This window comes from Gobius niger, assembly GCF_951799975.1.
Source record: "Gobius niger genome assembly, chromosome: 23".
Taxonomy (NCBI): Eukaryota; Metazoa; Chordata; class Actinopteri; order Gobiiformes; family Gobiidae; genus Gobius; species Gobius niger.
In genome coordinates this window covers 2,559,745-2,580,988 of record NC_136874.1, presented here as the reverse complement: position 1 = coordinate 2,580,988, position 21,244 = coordinate 2,559,745, and the positions used below count along the sequence as shown (strand labels likewise).

The 21,244-nt window shown below is 39.8% G+C and overlaps 1 protein-coding gene across 1 annotated transcript; it reads left to right on the top strand.

Annotated features, from left to right (window-relative positions):
- Nucleotides 1–2,219: 2,219 nt before the first annotated feature.
- Nucleotides 2,220–18,067, top strand: gyg2 (glycogenin 2; the record flags this gene model as incomplete). The annotated part of the gene is made up of 10 exons (XM_079581701.1): nt 2,220–2,304; nt 8,586–8,724; nt 9,888–10,062; nt 12,097–12,259; nt 12,404–12,530; nt 13,320–13,581; nt 13,651–13,728; nt 13,821–13,898; nt 17,608–17,832; nt 17,945–18,067. Exons 1-10 carry the CDS (start codon nt 2,298–2,300, stop codon nt 18,065–18,067), a joined length of 1,377 nt encoding a protein of 458 aa, XP_079437827.1. The 5' UTR covers nt 2,220–2,297.
- Between the last annotated feature and the right edge of the window lie 3,177 nt (nt 18,068–21,244).

The following is a 21,244-nucleotide window of genomic DNA, read 5'->3' as shown; positions in this document are numbered from 1 at the left end:
ACGGCCTGATGTACGTTCAGTATTTAAGAGACGACGGCTTTAAGTGAAGTGCGTGAATGTACATGGACTAAATATTAAACAATTAAAGGGACACACTACAGGAAAACCTTTTTTTATTTCAGGTTTTGGGCCGATTCGGTCTCAAACTTTCACCTGTGAACAAATAAAACGCCTAAACTTTACCTCTTTAATTATTCACTGATGTTTCTCTGTAGATTTATTTGGGAAGCAACTGTTATTTACTGTTACTATTATTTATTATACATTTTTGCAGGTCTTTCAAATAGCGCGTTTCACTGGCCGAGCTCGAGAAGCTTTTGGATTTGGATAAAGCCGAACTGGAGAAAATGCGCTCGGTTAAAGTGGAGAGTGAAGAGTTTAAAACAAGATATAATGTGTCAACAAAATAAAACCATCAGTTCAAACCTGGCTCTGTGCGTTATTTCTTTACACCTGCAGTTCCTCCGTGTGTCCACCAGAGGGAGCTCCTGTGTGATGAAATCCTTGCTCTGTAGCGCGCTCTGGTGGACACATGGAGGAAGTACAAGTGGCGCTTTAAGATTTAGCAGATTCAGATGAGGAATGGTCGTTGATTACAGTTTAACCCCTTAACCCCCGCCTTAACCGAGCACTTTTTCTCCAGCTTTACCCAAATCTAAAAGCTTCTCGACTGGAGTTTACAGCCTCTAGGCCAGCCTCATTTCATCATTTCTTTGTAGCCATTTGTCGCATTTCTTTCCACATTTTCATCACTTCTTTGTTGTGTTTTTCTTCACATTTTTTCACGTTTCATTCGCTTTTTTGTCACATTTTTTTTGGGTCAAAATTTTCTTAATTTTGTCACTTTGTCGCATTTTCACTGCTTTTGTCCCGCGTTTTTTGTTTTTCTTTGTGTGTGATGCAACACAAAAAATGTGGCCATAAGCAACAAAGACGTAATGAGAACAAGAACAAAAAGGATGAAACTGTGGTGATCGTAACGAGGAAGAAGCTTAAATCCGTGTTGTATATAAATGTTTTTACTAAAGTCACAGTAGTAGTAATTGGACAGATAGATGTGAGAGCAACAGGCTGGACTTGAACTCATGTTATTCTGTCATTCCCTCATTAAAAACATGCCTGAAGTGTTGCCTTGGCACATTCACGTGTTTGTGAGTAATCTGTAAAAACTCTGATGGCGGCCATTTTAGGGGTAGGTTTGCCTGAGTCCTCCTAGGAACGCCCCCACCTCCTGGAGACGCCTCCGAGCTTTCGTCACCAGCCGAGTAACCAACCACTGCTCCTCAGTTTTTTTGCATAATCCACTTTAACCGAGTGCATTTTCTCCAGTTCAGCTTTACCCAAATCTAAAAGCTTCTCGACTGGAGCTTAGAGCCTCTAGGCCACGGAACGGCTCATTTGAAAGCTAAGACCTGCAAAACTGTTATTAGTTTTTTTGTTGCTTTGTCGCAGCGTTTTTAATCACTTTTTTGTGTGCGTTTTCATCAGGGTTTTTTTTCAGGTTTTTGTCAACTTTTTGTTGCGTTTTCATCCTCGTTTTTGTCGCCATTTTCCCCCCAATAACTCTTAGATCTGAGTAATGACGATGAGTACAAATTGTGCTTGGTTTAATAACCCCCAAATTAGTGTTGTTCTGCCCGGAGGAGGGGCTAGGGGGGTGTTAAAGGGGAGCATTTGGAGTCTGGAGCTGGCTGGGGTCTTGAGGAGGCCTTGAATTGGTAAGGTTTTGGGGTTTTTTGTAAATACTTTCTTTCTTGTGAGCTGCACTGTAAATAAAAGCCGGTGGATCTAAATTTTCGGCCTTTTCTATCATTTTTAACCTGTTGGAGCACGAACCACTGGCACTGAGTTTATTTTACTTAATCGATATCGCTCATTTTCAGCATTTCAGATGAATCACATTGGAGCTGTTGGTTATATTTGTGTCATCTATAATCCAAAGGCTGTTGCAAAGTTACAAAACTGTGCTGGCGTTTCAAAAATGTCATTGGAATTCTCATCTCTGTCATCAGGACGTCCCGTCAGCGTGAAAGCCTGACACAAAATGACACTGAATCCACATTTCTGCACGGATTTGATTTCGTCACTGGGTTTGTTTATATTGTGAAATCCGCCCGTGCTCTTTGGTTGGACGACCCTTACCCTCCCTCTCCCTCTCCCTCTCCGGCGGGACGTCCCACGCTTAAATACGCCGAGCTCCCGCAGCGTCTTCCTCCTCGGTCGGCTGAAATGACGAGCCGGTAGCCAATCATCGCATTCAGGACGCTTCGGATCGCAGCGACGCAAAACCAATCACCATGCTGGGTGAGTCCAGGCCGGGGGTTTGAGGGACGGGGCCGGTGCTACGCTTATATTCTGTATTTTTACTAAACCGGGTAGTAACTACGGACAGGGCTTCAGTATATCAGAAGAATGTGTTTAAGCATATAAAGTTACACATAGAGGCAGGCAGAGCATCAGCTGAACAGGGCAGGCAGATACGACTAAAGGAGCACAGGTGCATTAAACACTCCCATTCAGTTCATTTGTTTGACATAAATGTTTACTGGTGAGGACTTTTTTAATGTTTTGATGCATTTGTGGGGCCATGGTTTGGGGGGCGTGGCCGACTACAGAATGAGCCGAGAGGAAGAAGGTTAGTGTAAGTAATAAATACTACTAATACTTTGATCCTACACTAATTCAGACTGGATGTTTTTGTTTTGTGTTTTCTAAAGAAGGTCAGGGATCACTGGAGTGTAAAGTGGAAATGTCATAACCGAAAGCAGTTGCAGACAGCAGTGTTAATTTCGTCGACTAAAATATTTAGTCTTCATTTTAGTCAAAGTGATGTTTTTGTGACTAAAATTGGACTAAAACTAAAGGAAAAGTTTTCATGAGACTAAAACTGTGACTAAAATGTCCAGATATTTTAGTCGACTAAAATAAGACTAAACAAAAATGCAAAGGAGAGACTAAAATCATCCAAACTATTGAGCGTCTGAAAGAGCCTCAGATCATTTAAATTCTCTGCCAAAGGATCAGCTCTGAGCTTTATCATGTGGAGCAGCTCCATGAAGCAGAAAAGCTTTATTAAATATGATTATAATGAATATTATAAAAGCAAAGCCTACTAAATTAGTCTTAAATTTAGTAGACTAAAATTAGACTAAAATTAAAAAGATTTTTTTTTACTAAATCTCGACTAAAATTAAAAATACATTTTAGTCAAAAGACTAAGACTAAAACTAAACTAAAATATGTTGTCAAAATGAACACTGGCAGACAGAAGGTCCCAGGTTTGCATGTTCTCCCGTGTCTGTGTTGGTTTCCTCCCTTTTTCCCTGCCACAAAAACATGTACAATAGGCCAAGATGAATGAGGGTGTGTTTGAGAGTGAGAGGATCATTAACATCATTAACATGCACCGCCCCCGAGGCAAAAAATATTCAAGCACCACTAAAAATGTCTGGCCAAAAAATAATGAAAAAATAAATCAACACAAAGATGTATTATGTACTGCTATAATATATCTCTCTTGATTTAATATAATATGCTTATTTACAGAAATAAAACATAAACCACCCCTCTTCACTGAATGATTTAGTCTTTCTGAGCTCCGCCCCCTCCCCTCAAAGCGATGAACTCTCCCCCTCCCCTCTCCTCACAGCGCTGTCGCCTCAGACTCTATCGTCTCTCCCTGACATGGAGTCTAAACACATACGGAGTAAATAATGATTGTATGAACTTTGTAGATGCTATAAGAGGTTCTCCACATCCCAAGCTTTTGGTCAGTTTGGGGATTTTAAAATTCCGTCTCATTTGGGTCTGCAAACCAGCTGTCTTTGAATGTGCCCAGATCCCGTTTAAAGACGCAAGGAGATCGAGCGTTTAGTGTGGCTGCTCCCAAACTCTGGAACAGTCTCCCCCCTAAACGTCAGAGCTGTTCCGACCATAGAAACCTTTAAGACTGCCCTTAAAACACATCTGTTTGCGTTGGCGTTCGATTCAACTCTATTGTGTGTGCTTCTCTTGTTGTTTTGTACTGTCATTATATATCGTGTAAGGCAAGGCAAGGCAAGGCAAGTTTATTTGTAGAGCACAATTCATACACAAGGCAATTCAAAGTGCTTCACAGTTGCATAAATATAAGAAAACAAATACAATCAATAAAACATCAACATAGAATTAATCAATTACAGTAAGAGGCAAGAGTGTAGATAAAATACTTTCAGTTATATGCATTTTTAAGTCTTGTTTTGATTCGCTCTGTCTTGAGCACTATTTTTAAGTCTTGTTTTGACTCGCTCTGTCTTGAGCACTATTTCGCTCTGTCTTGAGCACTATTTTTAAGTCTTGTTTTGACTTGCTCTGTCTTGAGCACTATTTCGCTCTGTCTTGAGCACTATTTTTAAGTCTTGTTTTGACTCGCTCTGTCTTGAGCACTATTTCGCTCTGTCTTGAGCACTATTTTTAAGTCGTGTTTGGACTCGCTCTGTCTTGAGCACTATTTCGCTCTGTCTTGAGCTCTATTTTTAATTCTTGTTGTGACTCGCTCTGTCTTGAGCACCATTTTTAAGTCTTGTTTTGACTCGCTCTGTCTTGAGCACTATTTCGCTCTGTCTTGAGCACTATTTCGCTCTGTCTTGAGCACTATTTTTGTTGCTCGTTCAAAAGTAAGTTACCTAACCTCTGTTTTTGTCGCTCCTTCTCCTCTGGACATCAATATAAAATTAATCAATTACAGTAAAAGACGAGAGTGCAGATAAAATACTTTCAGTTATATACACGGGCAAACAGAACTGTTTTCAGCCTGGATTTGAACATTGTCAGAGTTGAGGCCTGTCTCACATCCTCGTGAAGACTGTTCCAGATTTTAGCTGCATGAAACTGAAACGCAGCCTCACCGTGTTTATTATTGACTCTGGGAACCACCAGGAGGCCCCTCCCTGAGGTTCTCAGGGCCCGAGATGGTTCATACGGCTCTAACATGTCAGAGATGTACTTTGGAGCTAAACCATGAAATGACTTGTACACAAGCAGAGCTGTTTTAAAGTCTATTCTCTGAGTGACAGGAAGCCAGTGCAGAGACTGGAGCACTGGACTAATATGGTCGTATTTCCTGGTTCTTGTCAGGACTCGAGCAGCAGCGTTCTGGATGTACTGTAGCTGTCTGATAGCTCGTTTAGAGAGGCCAGTGAGTAGGCCGTTACAGTAGTCTAATCTGCTGGAGACAAATGCATGGATAAGTCTCTCTAAGTCTGGTTTTGACACTATTCCTCTGATCTTAGCAATGTTTTTCAGATGGTAAAAAGCTGCTGATGTTATTGCTTTGATGTGGCTGTTTAAGTTCAGGTCTGAGTCCATGATTACTCCTAGATTTCTAACCTGATTTTTTGGTTTTAGAGAGAGAGACTCAAGGTGACTGACAACACTTTGTCTTTGTGCCTGTGGGCCAAAAACAATGATCTCAGTTTTGTCTGAGTTTAGTTGGAGAAAGTTGTTTTGCATCCACAAACTGATCTGTTGGATGCAGTGACAGAGTGTATCTACAGGCCCATGTTCACCAGCCGTCAGTGACACGTAGATTTGAGTGTCATCTGCATAGTTGTGGTACGACACGTTGTTGCTGTTTATTAGCTGACCCAATGGAAGCATGTACATGTTGAATAAGAGAGGTCCCAAGATTGACCCCTGGGGGACTCCACAGGTCATGGCAATTTTGTCTGAGACACAGTTGCCAATTTCAACAAAGTACGTCCTGTCCTCGAGATAGGACTTAAACCAGTTTAGAGCATTACCAGAGATTCCCACCCAGTTTTCTAACCTGTGAAGTAAGATCCCGTGGTCCACTGTGTCAAAGGCAGCGCTCAGGTCCAGCAGAACTAAAACTGAGACCTTACCTGCGTTGGTGTTCATACGGATATCATTTGTCACCTTGATCAGAGCTGTCTCAGTGCTGTGGTGGGGCCTAAAGCCTGACTGGAAAGTATCAAACACATTGTTAGACAGGAGAAAGTAAGTGAGCTGCTGATATACTACTTTCTCTAGGACTTTTCCTAAGAATGGCAGGTTTGATATGGGCCGGTAGTTGTTCATTACCTTGGCATCAAGGCTGCTCTTCTTTAGAAGAGGCTTGATGACTGCAGTTTTCAAGGCCTTTGGAAATGCTCCAGTCTCGAGTGAGATGTTAACTAACTGAGCAAGTTGTGGTAACAAGCTGGTCAGCACAGACTTCAGAAATTTAGTGGGTAATTCATCAAGGCAGCATGTACATGAACTCAGACCAGAGATAACCTCTTCGATTGTTTTGTCAGTAACAGGTGTGAAATGTGTCAGCTCAAGGTGTTTGTCTGGTGGCAGAGTTTCTATTTGTGTTGTGGAGATTATGGCATTTTTAATGCTTTGGACTTTGTCATAGAAAAATATTGCAAACTCATTACACTTAGATGTAGAGATTAGTTCTAGGGGCAGTGAAACTGGAGGGTTAGTTAATCTGTTTACTGTGGAAAACAGAACGCGAGAATTGTTTCTGCAGTTTGAGATGATTTTAGAGAAGTACTTCTCCCTTGCTCCACGCAAAATATGGTTGAACACACAAAGTACTTCTTTGTAAACCTCAAAATGAACCTGGAGCTTTGACTTGCGCCATTTCCGTTCGGCTTTTCGGCACTCCCTTTTCTGTGCCCTGACCGAATCTTCACTTCTCCAAGGTGCCTTTTGCCTCTTGTTAACCATTTTAACCTTGACAGGAGCAATAGTATCCAAAACATTTAAGACCCTTGATGTGTAGGAGTCCAACAGATTATCAACATTAGAACATGGGGCATTTTCAAATCTGATCATCTCCATAAACTGTGTCCCTGTTGTATCATTTATGTGTCTTCCTTGAATAACTCCAGGCCCGACCACTGGTTTCGGTGTAACACACAGGTCAAAGAAGACACAAAAATGATCAGACAAAGCAACATCAACAACATTCACATTTGATATATTAACACCTTTTGTAATAACTAGATCTAGAGTGTGGCCTTTGTTGTGAGTTGCCTCACTCACGTGCTGAGTTAAACCAAACATTTCAAGGACAGCACCGAGTTCTATTGCATGCCTGTCGTTGGTCACATCCACATGCACATTAAAATCACCTGAAATTACTAAACAATCGAAATCAATGCATATAAATGACAGTAATTGAGTAAAATCTTCAATAAAACAGTTCTGTGGTGGTTTGTAAATAGTCATATAAAGTATGGGAGATTGTTTTATCTCCATTTTGAATGACACATACTCAAACGTTGGAAAAACCCCAAATGACAATTTTTGCAGGAGTAAATTGTCCCTGAATATGGCACAAACACCCCCACCCCTCTGGTTTTGGCGTGTTTCAGACACAAAATTGAAGTGAGATGGACTACACTCAATCAAAACTGCATTACCAGTGTTTTTGTCTAGCCATGTTTCAGTTAAAAACATAAAATCTAGATTATAAGAGGAAATAAAACTATTTATTAAAAAGGACTTGTTTTTTAGCGATCTGACATTGAGTACAGCATGTTTGAGATTTATCTGTGTTTGAGTGGATGGAATCTTTTTGCAGGGGATATGGATTAGATTTCTTTGATTGGACGGTCTGACTGTCCCTCTCTTATCTAATCTATGTTGTTTGACAGTACTAATTGTCTTGTAAGAACACACTCCCTCTATGGACCTCTGGTTGGTTTTGAGTTTGCTATGTATGGTAGCAACGCAGAGGCCCCTAATGTCCTAGACAGCAGCAGTGAAGCTGCTGGAGATAACAGCTGTGGGCGCCGGTGGTGGGGGCCGAGCTGGGGAGACCTTGGTTTGTGGATGCTTCTTTGGGCATGAAAGCCTTGGTCTTGACGTCAAGTTTTCAAGATGGTTGGAAAATCCCATAGGTGACTCTGAGGATGGGAACAATTCAGAAAAGTCTCTGGAGGGTGTAGATGTAGTAGTCGGGCTCAAGGCCTGTGGTGGAGTAGGTGAAAGTGCTCCTTCGGCTGAATCATTTAATAAATTAAATGTACCTGTATGTGAAGCACTTTGGGCACCTAGTGTTGTTGTAAACGTGCTATACAAATAAAGTTGACATTAACATTGACATATAGGCCCTACAAGGACGTACACAGCTGATGAGATAAACAGATATGTTTGTGTATTCACGAGCGTACAGCGTGGCGACTCACGACGCATTTCTCGCTGTATTTCAAGTAAATGATCCACTATAGAATCCTCACACTGTAAAACATCAGGCGAAACGTCCCGACAGAGGTTTCAGACTTTAGTTTGGTCCCAGCCCTGTGTAGCAGAGGACCAGGGGCGGGGCCTCCTGACTGTCCCGGCCAAACAAACAAACAGGTAAAACAAAGCTGCCCAGGTACAGACGCACCACATTCACACACAGGCATTGTGGGTGACGTGTCTTGCCCAAGGACACAGCGACGTCAGGCAACAAAAGAGTTTCGTGTTGTCCAATAACGTGATGATGATCCGATTATCGGCGGGCGATAGATCGGCATCATCATCATATCGGTATCATCATCATAAAGGCAAACGTCACCTCTCGTTCCCCGTGTCTCCCTCTGCAGCTCGCGAGGCCTTCGTTACCCTGGCGACCACCGACTCCTACTGCAAAGGCGCCGCCGTCGTGGCCAAGAGTTTGCGGCGGCACGGCACCACCCGCAGCGTCGTCGTCATGGTAACGCCCAACGTCTCCAGCGAGGCCAGGTACGACGCTCTGCGGGAGACATTTAGAGATATCTGTATTTGTTTGAAATATTTCAGATTTGTGACATAAATGTAAGGAAGAAAATGTAACGCAAGATTTTGTTGATTACTTAAACTTTTGCCCTAAAAATTGTTGAGAAATGTGATTATTTTCCAAGAAATGTCGATCTAAGGCCAGTTTGGATCCAGGTTCATGAGTTTTAATGATGTTTAAGGTTTTTTTTGGCAAAATCCACTTTAGCCAAGCGCATTTTCTCCAGTTCAAATCAAAAAGCTTCTCGACTGGAGCTTAGAGCCTCTAGGCCAGGGAACGGCTCATTTGAAAGCTAAGACCTGCAAAACTGTTATTAGTTATTTTGTTGCTGCGTTTTCGTCAGGTGTTTCTCACGTTTTTGTTGGGAGTTTTTTTCATTTTTTTTTTTTCAGGTTTTCGTCAGTTTTTTTTTTTTTCAGGTTTTCGTCAGTTTTTTTTTTTTTCAGGTTTTCGTCAGTTTTTTTTTTTTTCAGGTTTTCGTCTTTTTTTTTTCTGGTTTTCGTCTGTTTTTTTTTTTTCAGGTTTTCGTCTTTTTTTTTCTGGTTTTCGTCTGTTTTTTTTTTTTCTGGTTTTCGTCTGTTTTTTTTCAGGTTTTTTTTTAGGTTTTCGTCTGTTTTTTTTCAGGTTTTTTTCAGGTTTTCATCTGTTTTTTTCTGGGGTTTTTTAGGTTTTCGTCTGTTTTTTTTCGGGTTTTTTTCAGGTTTTCATCTGTTTTTTTCTGGGGGGTTTTAGGTTTTCGTCAGGTTTTTTTTTTTCCAGGTTTTCGTCAGTTTTTTTCAGTTTTTTTTCAGGTTTTCGTCAGTTTTTTTTCTGTTTTTTTTCAGGTTTTCGTCAGTTTTTTTCTGTTTTTTTTAGGTTTTCGTCAGTTTTTTTTCAGTTTTTTTTCATGTTTTCGTCGAGTTTTCATCACATTTTTGTCAGGTTTTTGTCACTTTTTTGTTGCGTTTTCGTCGCCATTTTTCCTCCAATAACTCTCAGATCTGGGTAGAGTCGATCAGTAGAAATTGTGCTTGGTTCAGGTGGGGGTTAAGAGGTTAAAGAAGAGTAAATGACCTTAAACGTTCTCACATAAATCTACAGATGAGTATCACTTCTCTGTTGGAAAGTCACGTGTTTTCAAACTAAACAGGGCCGCCCTCTCGGAGGTGTTCGACCACGTGGTGCTGGTGGACCTCCTGGACAGCGAGGACTACCTGCGCCTGTCTCTGCTGGGACGTCCCGAGCTCGGGGTCACCTTCACTAAGATCCACTGCTGGACGCTCACCCAGTTCAGCAAGTGCGTGTTCCTGGACGCCGACACACTGGTCAGTGCGAGAACGAAAACAACAAGAAAAAAGGGTTTAATATCCTTTAAGTAACAGACTGGAAATGTATTTACTCAGCAAAAAGCAGAGAGAAATACAACTAAACGAGGACGGGCAAAGGCAGGAGAGATCGGGACAAAACTGGAGTCTAGAGATGATCTACAGATTTACAATATTGTCTGGTTCACTGTGTTTAGATTTGCTGTGGGATTTTGGTGGAGCGTATGAAAACTATATATATATTTGGAAACCTTACAATGTTTCCATTTGCCCTTGACATTTGGAAAAATTGTGCAATTCTCCCATTAGAGTCAATGGGCAGTTCTGGTCATCGCTACGGCAACGCCATGAAACATAGTATGACAAGGGTTTCATTGACTTTTTTCACTGCCAAATTTTGTAAATTTCCATCAAACATTTCCAGTTTTTTATTCCCCATATGAATGTTTTTATCGCACCTTTTACATATCAGAGCAAATGGAAGCATTGACTATACAAAAATGTATAGTTTTGATACTTTCCACAAAAATATGACAACATGAACCAGACAAATAGTGAGTTTATCTTCAATGTCAAGAAATTAGGAAAAAATTAGGAAAAATGGGTGTGAAAAGTGGGAAAAATTGGCGGGAAATTTGGGAAAAAATTAGGTTAAATTCGGGGAAAACTGTAAGAAAATGAGAATAAATTTTGGGGGAAAAATTGGTGGGGAAATGTGTTAGAGAATTTGGGATAAATACATATATTTTTTAAGTTCTAAAAAAAAATTGAAAATTATTTCAAGAAAAAAAAGGAAAAAAGAAAATGGGGATTTAAAAAAAAAAAACCCAATGGGGAACAAATTGGGGGAAAATGGTAAAAAATGGGGTAGGGTGGGTAAAAAGGTAAAAAAAAAAAAATTGGTAAAAGAATTGAGGAAAATTGAGGTAAAAAAAATGAGGGACAATTGGAAAAAAATAAGGAAAAATTTGGAAAATTGTTGAAAGTGTTTTTTTTCCTGCCCTTTTGTCGATGTTTGCAGCACATTTTTGCACATTTCTGATATTTCTGTTTTACGAGAAAGTCCCCAAATATATTGAGATATTCTCTGCTGCCAATATCGCCCACCCCCAACTTAAACTATTTATAAAGTCATGACAGAATTGAATAGGTTTTGTGTTTTTAACATTGTGAAAACAGTCATTGTGAGAGACATTGTGCAGGGTTAGGTTCACATTGCACCAGAACTGAACTTTGTAAATATCCACGTTTTGGCCATTTTTACTCATAAAGAGAAAACTTCCAAACCCTGACCCTCCTGAGCCTGGAGTCGTCACGTATGAAGCTGCGTTCAGACGCCGGGTTTGAACACACAGACTTTGAGCCGTTTCATATCTGTACATTTGCACAGTTGGACACACACGGTTCCTATGGACCCGTGTTTGGTCACAGCAAACAGGAGGCGTCGCTCAAGTCTGAAGTCTAAACTATAGGGACAGCGGCTCCACACGGGCACGTACCGGACCATATGGAGGTCTGAGTCAGGGTTAGGAAGCGATATCCGCCCATCCATGTGACCTGTTTAAACTTTAAAGATACTAAAACTAAGTATTTCCTTCCCGTACATGTTCCAGCCATGGAGTATGAGCTCAGACCTGTTCACCACAACTGTCTCTAAAATCCTGTCACTCAGAAAGGTGTTAACTCGGGTCTGAAGTGCCGTCATATGGAAGCTGCAGTTACGAGTAAGACCTGAGGTGGCAGTAGAGAGTATAAAAATGACCGAGCCCCTTTAATGCAACGTAAAGCCAGTCATATTCCCGAGGATGATTTGTGTAGAGTTAGATTATATATGATGTAAAACACTGAAACAGAAGCTTAACATCTACCTGTGACTCTCAGCTGAAGAATCCAGGGGCTCAGCAGCTTATTTAATGTTTAAAAGCTTGTCTTGTTCTTGTTATTTATCTGAAATGGGTGTTTACAGAAGCAGCGAGAGTCAAATGTAAAGCTGTTTGATGCCCCTGTAACGTCTGACCTGCCTCGTCTCTTCAGGTCCTGTCTAACGTGGACGCCCTGTTTGACCGTGAGGAGTTCTCTGCGGCGCCGGACCCCGGCTGGCCCGACTGCTTCAACTCCGGCGTGTTCGTGTTCAGGCCGTCCCTGCACACGCACACTCAGCTGGTGCAGCACGCCGCCCGCCACGGGAGCTTCGACGGTCAGTCAGGGCCATGAGTTTGAAATTTCATGCATTTAAACATGAGAGAGAGAACTGGGGATAAAGTATTTCTACTTAAATAGGGGGGAAACATGAAAAACAAATAGGTTAGTTGTTATTTACAGCCTTTTGTTGTTCTTCCAGGAGGCGACCAGGGCTTGTTGAACTCCTTCTTCAGCTCGTGGGCCGTGGAGGATTTGTCCAAACATCTTCCGTTCATCTATAACCTGAGCGCGAGCACCGTCTACAGCTACCTCCCGGCCTTCAAACAGTGAGACATGGGCTTGGTTTACACTTTAGGACTGGATTTAGAAGTTTAACCTCTTCTCCCCCGCCTTAACTGAGTGCACTTTTCATGTTCTTCTTCCATCAAATTTTTGTGACTTTTTTTTGTGTGTGACTTTTTTGCTGATTTTTTGTCACTTTTTTGTTGAATTTTTGACTTTTTTTTTGCTATATTTGTGTGACTTTTTTGTTAAATTTTTGACATTTTTTTGTTGAATTTTTGACACTTTTTTATTGATTTTTTGTCACTTTTTTGTTGAATTTTTGAAAAAAAATAGTTGAATTTTTGACACTTTTTTGTTGAATTTTTGACAAAAAAATTGTTGAATTTTTGACACTTTTTTGTTGAATTTTTGTCACTTTTTAGTTGAATTTTTGTCACTTTTTAGTTGATTTTTTGACTTTTTTTTGCTACATTTTTGTTGAATTTTTGACATTTTTTGTTGATTTTTTGAAAAAAAATTGTTGAATTTTTGACACTTTTTTGTTGATTATTTGTCACTTTTTGGTTGAATTTTTTTAATTTTTTTGTTGAGTTTTTCTCATATTTTTTTTAGTTTCCAACACTTTTTTATCGCCCTTTAATCAGTTCATTTTGACTCTTTTCTGTTGCGTTTTCATAGTTTTTTCTTCGGACGCTTTTTCCCAAAAACAGCCAAAAAATTGAGAAAATGTGCTCAGTTACAGCAGGTGGTAAGAGGTTGATGCCTAATAAACAAATGTTGAAAATCTGCCCTGTTTAGAACATCGCACTCACCTTTTCTTTCATCTTCAGATTCGGCCACAACGCTAAGATCGTCCACTTCCTGGGCGCGTCCAAGCCGTGGAACAGCAGCGCGGCCAGCAGCTCGCAGACCATGGGCCGCTTCGTGGACATGTGGTGGCAGGAGTACCACGCCCACTCCACCTCCTCCCAGTCCTCCTCCTCCTCCGACGCCCCCTCTGCACACGAGCAGCCGGACATTCCCTTCGTCTCCTACGCCAAGAGCGCCCCCGCAGGTGGACGCAACAAGAAGCAGGTGAAGCAGGCGAAGCAGGTGAGATGATTTAATGAGTTCGAAACCTCATCATCAATCACTGACTAAATCTTCTGTTTGGTTTGTCAGATCAAGGCCAGAAACGCCCAAACATCCGTCAGAGACAAAAGGGAAAGCTCCAAAGCACCGCTGGAACAAGTCTCTCCGGTGAGTCGCAACAGGTCGTAAAAGCACAGACTCCTCACAGCTACGGACAAAAGCCAAGAAGGGCTGATTAAATATTCTGTTTGGTTTGTCAGATCAAGGCCAGAGACGCCCAAACATCCGTCAGAGACAAACCGGACCCGCCCAAGGCACCGCTGGTTCATTTCTCACCGGTAAGATGCAACAGGTTTAGATTCATGTGAAACGGTCACAAAAACTGCCGTCATGGCCGTGTGGTTTATGTTGAGACTTGCTCCATTTTGTTTTGTTAGGGCACAAGTTTCAGACTAGACTAAAAATCTTCGCCATGCATGTCCACTTATATCTATGGTAACAATAAAGTCACTTAGATGACAAAGAAAAATGTGAAGCATCATCCATTCCAATATGGCGCCCAAAACATTTTGTTTTGGATCTAACGTGTCTGTCCGTGATTTCCATTAGGGGTTTGGACCAGAATTACACAACATATAAAACAGATTTTAGACAAACTTGATACAGGCTAGTCAACCTAGAAACACTAAAATGTTGGTGTGGATCCAACCCACAAGGAAGGCTCACAGGCAATGCGAGGATGTCCCATTGCCCTCCATTCATTTGGCTATAAGCTGTTGTAAATGAAGAATCTAGAAAAGTCAATTCTAAGAAATTCCCAAAGTTTCCCAAAGGACAGACACACTAATGTTGCTTGAGTTACCCTATAGAACATGTTTCTGTGTAAAATGTAACCTTATTTTACCTTTCTGGGTCAACTTTTTGGAAAATAGACTAAAAATTGCCCATTTTTCGATATTTTACAGAAGTTCACGTGCTAGTTGGTACCCCTAAATCTCAATGGATTTCCACAAAACTTTGCAAAAGTCATTTGTATATGAATAGGAACAAAATGCAATGCCAGCCAAATTGATATTTTGGAATTAAAATTTCACCATGTAAATTTGATGCACCCTAATGTCCATGTTGATTTACATCACTTTGTCGTTCAAAAACATAATTGTACTGAACAGAGTAAAAAAAACTTTCCCCCGTAAAGTCACTCATTTTAATGTAATTCTTCTTAACATTTTCTCCCATTTTTTTTTTTTTTTTCAAATTTTCCCCCATTTTCCCCTGTTTTTTCCCAATATTTTTACATTTTTCTTTTTTTTTTTTCCAAATTATTTTTTAAGATTTTCCCCCATTATTTAATATTTTTTCCCCCCATTTTTTTTTTTTCACTTTTGTTCCTAATTTTCCCCTATTTTCTTTTTATTATTTATTTCCCAATTTTTTTTATGTTTTTTCCCTATTTTTTTTTTCAATTTTTGTCATTTTTTGTAGAATTTTTGACTTTTTTGGGGGGTTTTTTGACATTTTTGTTGAATTTGGTCTTTTTTTTGTTGAATTTTGGTCATTTTTTTGTTGAATTTTTGTCATTTTTTGTTGATTTGACTTTTTTTTGTTGAATTTTTGTGACTTTGTTGTTGATTTTTTGTCATTTTTTTGTTGAATTTTTGACACTTTTTGTTGATTTTTTGTCATTTTTTTGTAGATTTTTTGTCACATTTTAGTTGATTTTTTTTTTTACATTGAGTTTTTGTCGTATTTTTTTTTAGTTTCCGACACATTTTTTTCCGACACATTTTTTCAGATTTTCCCCCATTATTTAATATCTTTTCCCCCCATTTTTTTTTTTTTTCACTTTTGTTCCTAATTTTCCCCTATTTTTAAAAAAAAAAATATTTATTTCCCAATTTTTTAATGTTTTTTCCCAGTTTTTTTTTCCAATTTTCCCCCATTTTTAATTTTTCCTTCCACCATTTTTTTTTTCAAATTTCCCCCATTTTTTAAATCATTATTCCACAGGTTTTTTTTTCTTCAGATTTTCCCATTTTTGAAATTATTTTTTTTCCCATTTTTTAAAATTATTTTTTCCCAATTTTTTTAAATATTTTTTTCCCCGTTTTTTTCCAATTTTTGCTAAATTTCCCCCATATTTTATTTACATTTCTTGACACTGGAAGATATGCACATTTACAACATTGAGTTTACCGCCAAACAGCCGATGTATTGCCCACCTCTAAACACAATAATATAAACATTACATAGATATTGTCCAGCCCGTCTCTTCCACATGAGCTCCTCTCGTCTCTTGAGAACCTCTCATTACGCCGGCGCTCGCACTTCATAAGAAACCAATCCCGTGGTGGGTGTAATCAGCCGCTTCACTCTGAGAGGGGAACGTCTCCCTGTTGTTTCTCCTTCAGTGCTTTCCCTGGGCCGCACACGTCCCGCTCTTATCTGGGTCATTTGTTAATGAATTTGGCCCGGTGCGCCGCGGGACAATGGCTTTGGGTTGTACAGCGGAGAGGCCTTATCTAAAGCCGGGAGTAATGGCGGGTTTTCAGCCGCGGTGAGACGGCGGGGGCGTCACTCTAATGGGACACGAGCGAGACCAGAGTTATTGAGAGAACTTCAAACTACTGAATGTCACAGGAACTAAATGCTCCTTAAGTGTATTATAAAGCATCTCATTCTAAAGCCTTTTTACTGACGGTGAACCAGCAGCTCGCGGTCGTTAATTACTCTTTGGATCCGTCCATTTTGTTTTTTTACAACGGCTGCTGGAAAACTTCAACACCTGATGGGAACATTATCAAAACCTTTTTTTTTTGTACCTGATCTGCAAAACCTACACTACAAAAAGTAAATATCAAGCATTGGCTTAAATGACTTGAATTGAGGAAATGTTTCTTGTTTTGAGCGGTTTTCACTCATTTAGACACTTTTCCTTATCGGACCGAGTTTGCTTTGCTTGTTTGAGGACATTTCAGACCAGTTCTAGGGTAAATCTCGCTTGAAATAAGAAAGTAAAATTGCCAATGAGATAAGACCAATTTTCTTACCCCATTGGCAAAGAAAATGACCTGAAATAAGGACGAAATGTATCGAAACGAGTCAGAAACATCTCAGAACAAGTGAAATAATCCAGGACAAATGCCCAAGAACTTCTTAACAAGTCAAAACAACTAAAACTTGGATTATTATGCTCAAATTGAGATGTTTATACTAATCTAGTTAAATACTTTTTGCAGTGTAGACCCAAGCAACACATTCTGAAATTAAAGTAAAATAAATCTACCAAAATCTGAGCAATATGTTTGGACTTTAAGGGACTATACAGAGTTTAAAAATGTTACAACTAAGTATTTTCCTCCCCCCACATGTTCCAGCCATGTCCTAATGTTTAGAATGAAACCTGTTCACCACAACTGTGTCTAAAATCCAGCACTGTCACTCAGAAAGGTGTTACTGCACGAGCTTAATATAGAAGCTGCAGTTACACGTGAGACCTGAGGTGTCAGTAGTGAGTATAAAAGGACCAGCTTGCATCTAGTCTCTTTAAATGAAGAAAAAAACACTTAATGAACACACAACCAGTGCTGTAAATGTGCCGGATTTAGCTCAAGGCTTGTTTCCATCCGTAGTCCCATTTTCTCCAGTTCGGCTTCACCCAAATCTAAAAGCTTCTCAACTGGAGAGCAACAGTGTAACGCCTCATTTGAAAGCTAAGACCTACAAAAGTGATCGTAACTTTTTTGTCACATTTTTCAAGCGTTTTTGTTGCTTTAACTTTGCTTTTTTTGTCATGTTTTCGCCACATTTTTGTCGCTTTATGGTCACATTTTGTTGCGTTTCCATTTCTTTTTTTTGTGCTCGGTTCATGTTGAGGTAAAGATCTTTAATGCGTGATCAGAGACGCCTAATGTACTTCGAGCTTTGTGAACCACCTGCACAAAGGAGGTTTATCTGTATCCACTGCAAAGAAGTAATCTAGACAAATACAGCCTCTCCTTTTCCAGAGTGAAAAGTTTAGACTAAGTTGCGTTTTCCGTCCCACAGGTGGAGGTGGAGATCTTACCTGTGAAGGAGGAGCCGGTCGACTCTGAGCTCAGGCAAGAAGAGGAAGTAGAAGTAGTAGTAGAAGCACTTCCGGAAGCAGAAGAGGAAGACGACACGGATCCGGTGGAGGAAACCGAGGTGGCCATTTTGGAAGAGGAGGAGGAGGAGGAGGAGGAGGAGGAGATGAGCACCAGCAGCGAGGGAGAAGACGAAGGCACTCACACTGTAAGAAACGCAACAGATCTGTCTATGGTTTGGCACTTTAATATGACCTAATGATTGATTATCTGTTACCTGTCAGAGCGCGGTGGACGAGGAGGACGAGGAGGACGAGGAGGACGAGGAGGACGAGGAGGACGAGGAGGAGCACCGGCGGCAGTGGGAGATCGGTCAGGCCGATTACTTGGGCCGCGACGCCTTCGAGAACATTCAGAAGATGCTGGACAGATTCCTGGGCTGAAACTGCCACACGTTGACCTCCTTTCTCCTCAACCTTCACTCGTGTCAGGGCTGCACAATATACGAGAAAATGATGCGATTTGTGATTTCATTACAGTGTTCAGGATTGTCATTTCATATGTTGATAATAAAATAATGGAGATTTCAGAAGGTAAAATACTGGAGTTATTGTTCACACTAAAACATATTTTATATATATGGATTTACCAGCAGTGACTCAGCATTTTACCCCCTAACCCCCACCTTCACCAAGCACATTTTCTCCAATTTCACCCAAAAATAAATATCAACAAAGCTTAGCAACTGAAGAGCTCACACAGGCCAGTGAAACACCTCATTTGAAAGCTAAGACCTGCAAAACTCATCTAAGCTCCTCCCTTATCTTTGTGATCATGCTGTACTTGTTTTTGTCACGTTCTCACGGAGTTTTAGTCTCATATTTGGCCGCATTTGGTTGAATTTCTTCAACCAAAACGGATGAAAACTTAACAATTATAACAAGGAGAAAGCTTAGATCAGTTTTGTTGGTCTTAGCTTTCAAATGATGAGGTCATCACTCCACTTCTAGGTCCAACAGAGCCTTAGCCCTCACTATAATGTGATTTAGCTGATTTTCACCTGCTGTTGGAGCCGATTACAATGATCTGATCAGAAATATTACATTACATACTCCAGATTTTCACTAGTAATGCTTTTCTGGCATTAATTATCAAATTATTTTTTCCATGCACAATGAAGGCTAATTTATATACATATAAATATCATTTTACGTGAAGAAATTGTGAGCTATATTGTTCAAATTAGGAGTAAAACAGTTTTGGGCCTTTTATCTGTTATTTCAGCAGGAGATTCAGATGGAGTTCAGTTTTTTGCTGTGTTTATCAGTGGAACTCTCAACAGCTGAACCCGGAAGGAGCTTAATATTGCGTTAACAAACGTAAACTCCAGTCGAGAAACTTTTAGATTTGGGTAAAACTGAACTGGAGAAAATGCCCTCGGTTAAGGCGGGGTTTAAGAGGTTAATTCCACTTTTCATATTGTTTTCAGCTAATGTTAGTCGATGGAAAATGTTTGCTGCTACCCCTAAACATGGCGGATCTCCATGGTAACAGAGAATTCTCCAGAACGCCAATACCGAGCGCTCTAATTAACACCTGTTCTCTTAATTTGGGTTAAAACTAAACCAAAACATGGCCAAATCGAGGCTAAACTTTACTAAATTGGCAATATCCTGACTAAAGCTCAACTTCTGAGCACTTTTACGTTCCGTTTTACGTATTTTTTTCACCCTTTTTTAACCGTTAAAAAACGTTAGGCTAATAAATCGTCAAAATCAAAGTCCTCCGTGATTTTGCGATATGGATAAAGCAATAAAGAACATTGTGTGATATATTTAGCCTTACGTGTTATGTTTATTTAAAATAGCATTTAAAAACTCAAAATCCGAGCGAATTTTCACTTTTGAATGACTTACCTTTATAAACGTAGAGAAACGTAAGAATGGACGATGCTGTCTGTGAGCTAAACTTTCGTCACGCGTGGCTTTTTCCTTTAAATTATCAAACATTAAACTTTACAATGACAAAACCACGAGCAGATTCATTCATTTTTTGGGGTCATATTTTTATTTATTTTCCGTGACAAAAATGACGAGTCGAAAATCCAATCTACTTTTGCCGTGAAGTTTGTGCGGCCCCCGGTCGCTCCACCAGGGGGCACTGTCGCTCTGTGCTCCACGCTCTGCATCAACAGTGAAGAGCGGCGCTTGAAAACTTTCCAAAGAGAGAAGCACTTGAGAAAATACTTCATAACTTCAAGTACCGCCATCGGAAGAGACAGGATCACAAAATGACCTTCGTTATTTATGACGAGAGGCTTAGAAACGAGATACTTCGCCTCCGGAGTGAGCGTATTAAAAGAGAATGTGGCCCAACACTTACCTCATATTTAAAACTCAGTATTTGCAATATCAGACCAGCAGGTAGGCCAAATATGAGTCAGTTGGCAAAATATTTACCTACTAAAATTGAAGTAGCTTAACCAATTTCCCCTCCCATGAACCAAATACATTTTCCCCAGTTGCTTTACCCAAATCTCAAAGCTTCTTGAAAAAACTAGCGTCATTATAGTGATGAAAATGAGACGAAAACGAGGAAGAAAACGCAACAAAAAAAGTAAGAAAAACGCCCCAAAAGAACGACAGAAAAGTGACAACAGCTCAACAAAAATGCACGGAAAAAGATCTGTTTAAATGAGTTTTGTAGGTCTTAGCTTTCAAATGAGGCTTATATGATTTTAGATTTGGGTAAAGCTGAACTGGAGAAACTGTTCTTGGTTAAGGCAGGGGATGAGAGGTTAACTTACTTTACTCAAGTCCAAGAAAAAAGTCGTGACCCCACACCTGAACGCCATTTCCTTGCACTTTAATGTCAATAAAGTTTTTTCATTTATATTTCATTTACAATACACACTAATGGAATCACGAGGAAGAAGCTAACAGGCTAACGGGCAAAGCTAACGGTGGGCTAGCGCCACTTAAACAGTATTTACAGCCAAGTTTGAGTGAAAAAAAAGATCTCCATTGTGTAATTGGATGAACAATATCCCTCTGTCCCTTTGTCAGTGTAGGATTTACTCTCACGGACGATTAACCTCTTACCACCCGCCAAAACCAAATGCATTCTCTCCTCTCTGCCATTGTCGTCACTTTTTATTTCCCTTATGTGTTTTTGTCACTTATTGTGCTTTGTCACTTTATTACTTTTTTGATTCATTTTTGTCACTTTTTTGCTGGATTTGTATCTTTTTTTCTGGATTTTTGTCTTTTTTGCTGGATTTTAGTCTTTTTTTTCTGGATTTTTGTCTTTTTTGCTGGATTTTTGTCTTTTTTGCTGGATTTTAGTCTTTTTTTTCTGGATTTTTGTCTTTTTTGCTGGATTTTAGTCTTTTTTTTCTGGATTTTTGTCTTTTTTGCTGGATTTTTGTCTTTTTTGCTGGATTTTAGTCTTTTTTTTCTGGATTTTTGTCTTTTTTGCTGGATTTTAGTCTTTTTTTTGCTGGATTTTTGTCTTTTTTTTGCTGGATTTTTGTCTTTTTTTTGCTGGATTTTAGTCTTTTTTTTGTTGGATTTTTGTCACTTTTTTGCTGGATTTTAGTCATTTTTTGCTGGATTTTTGTC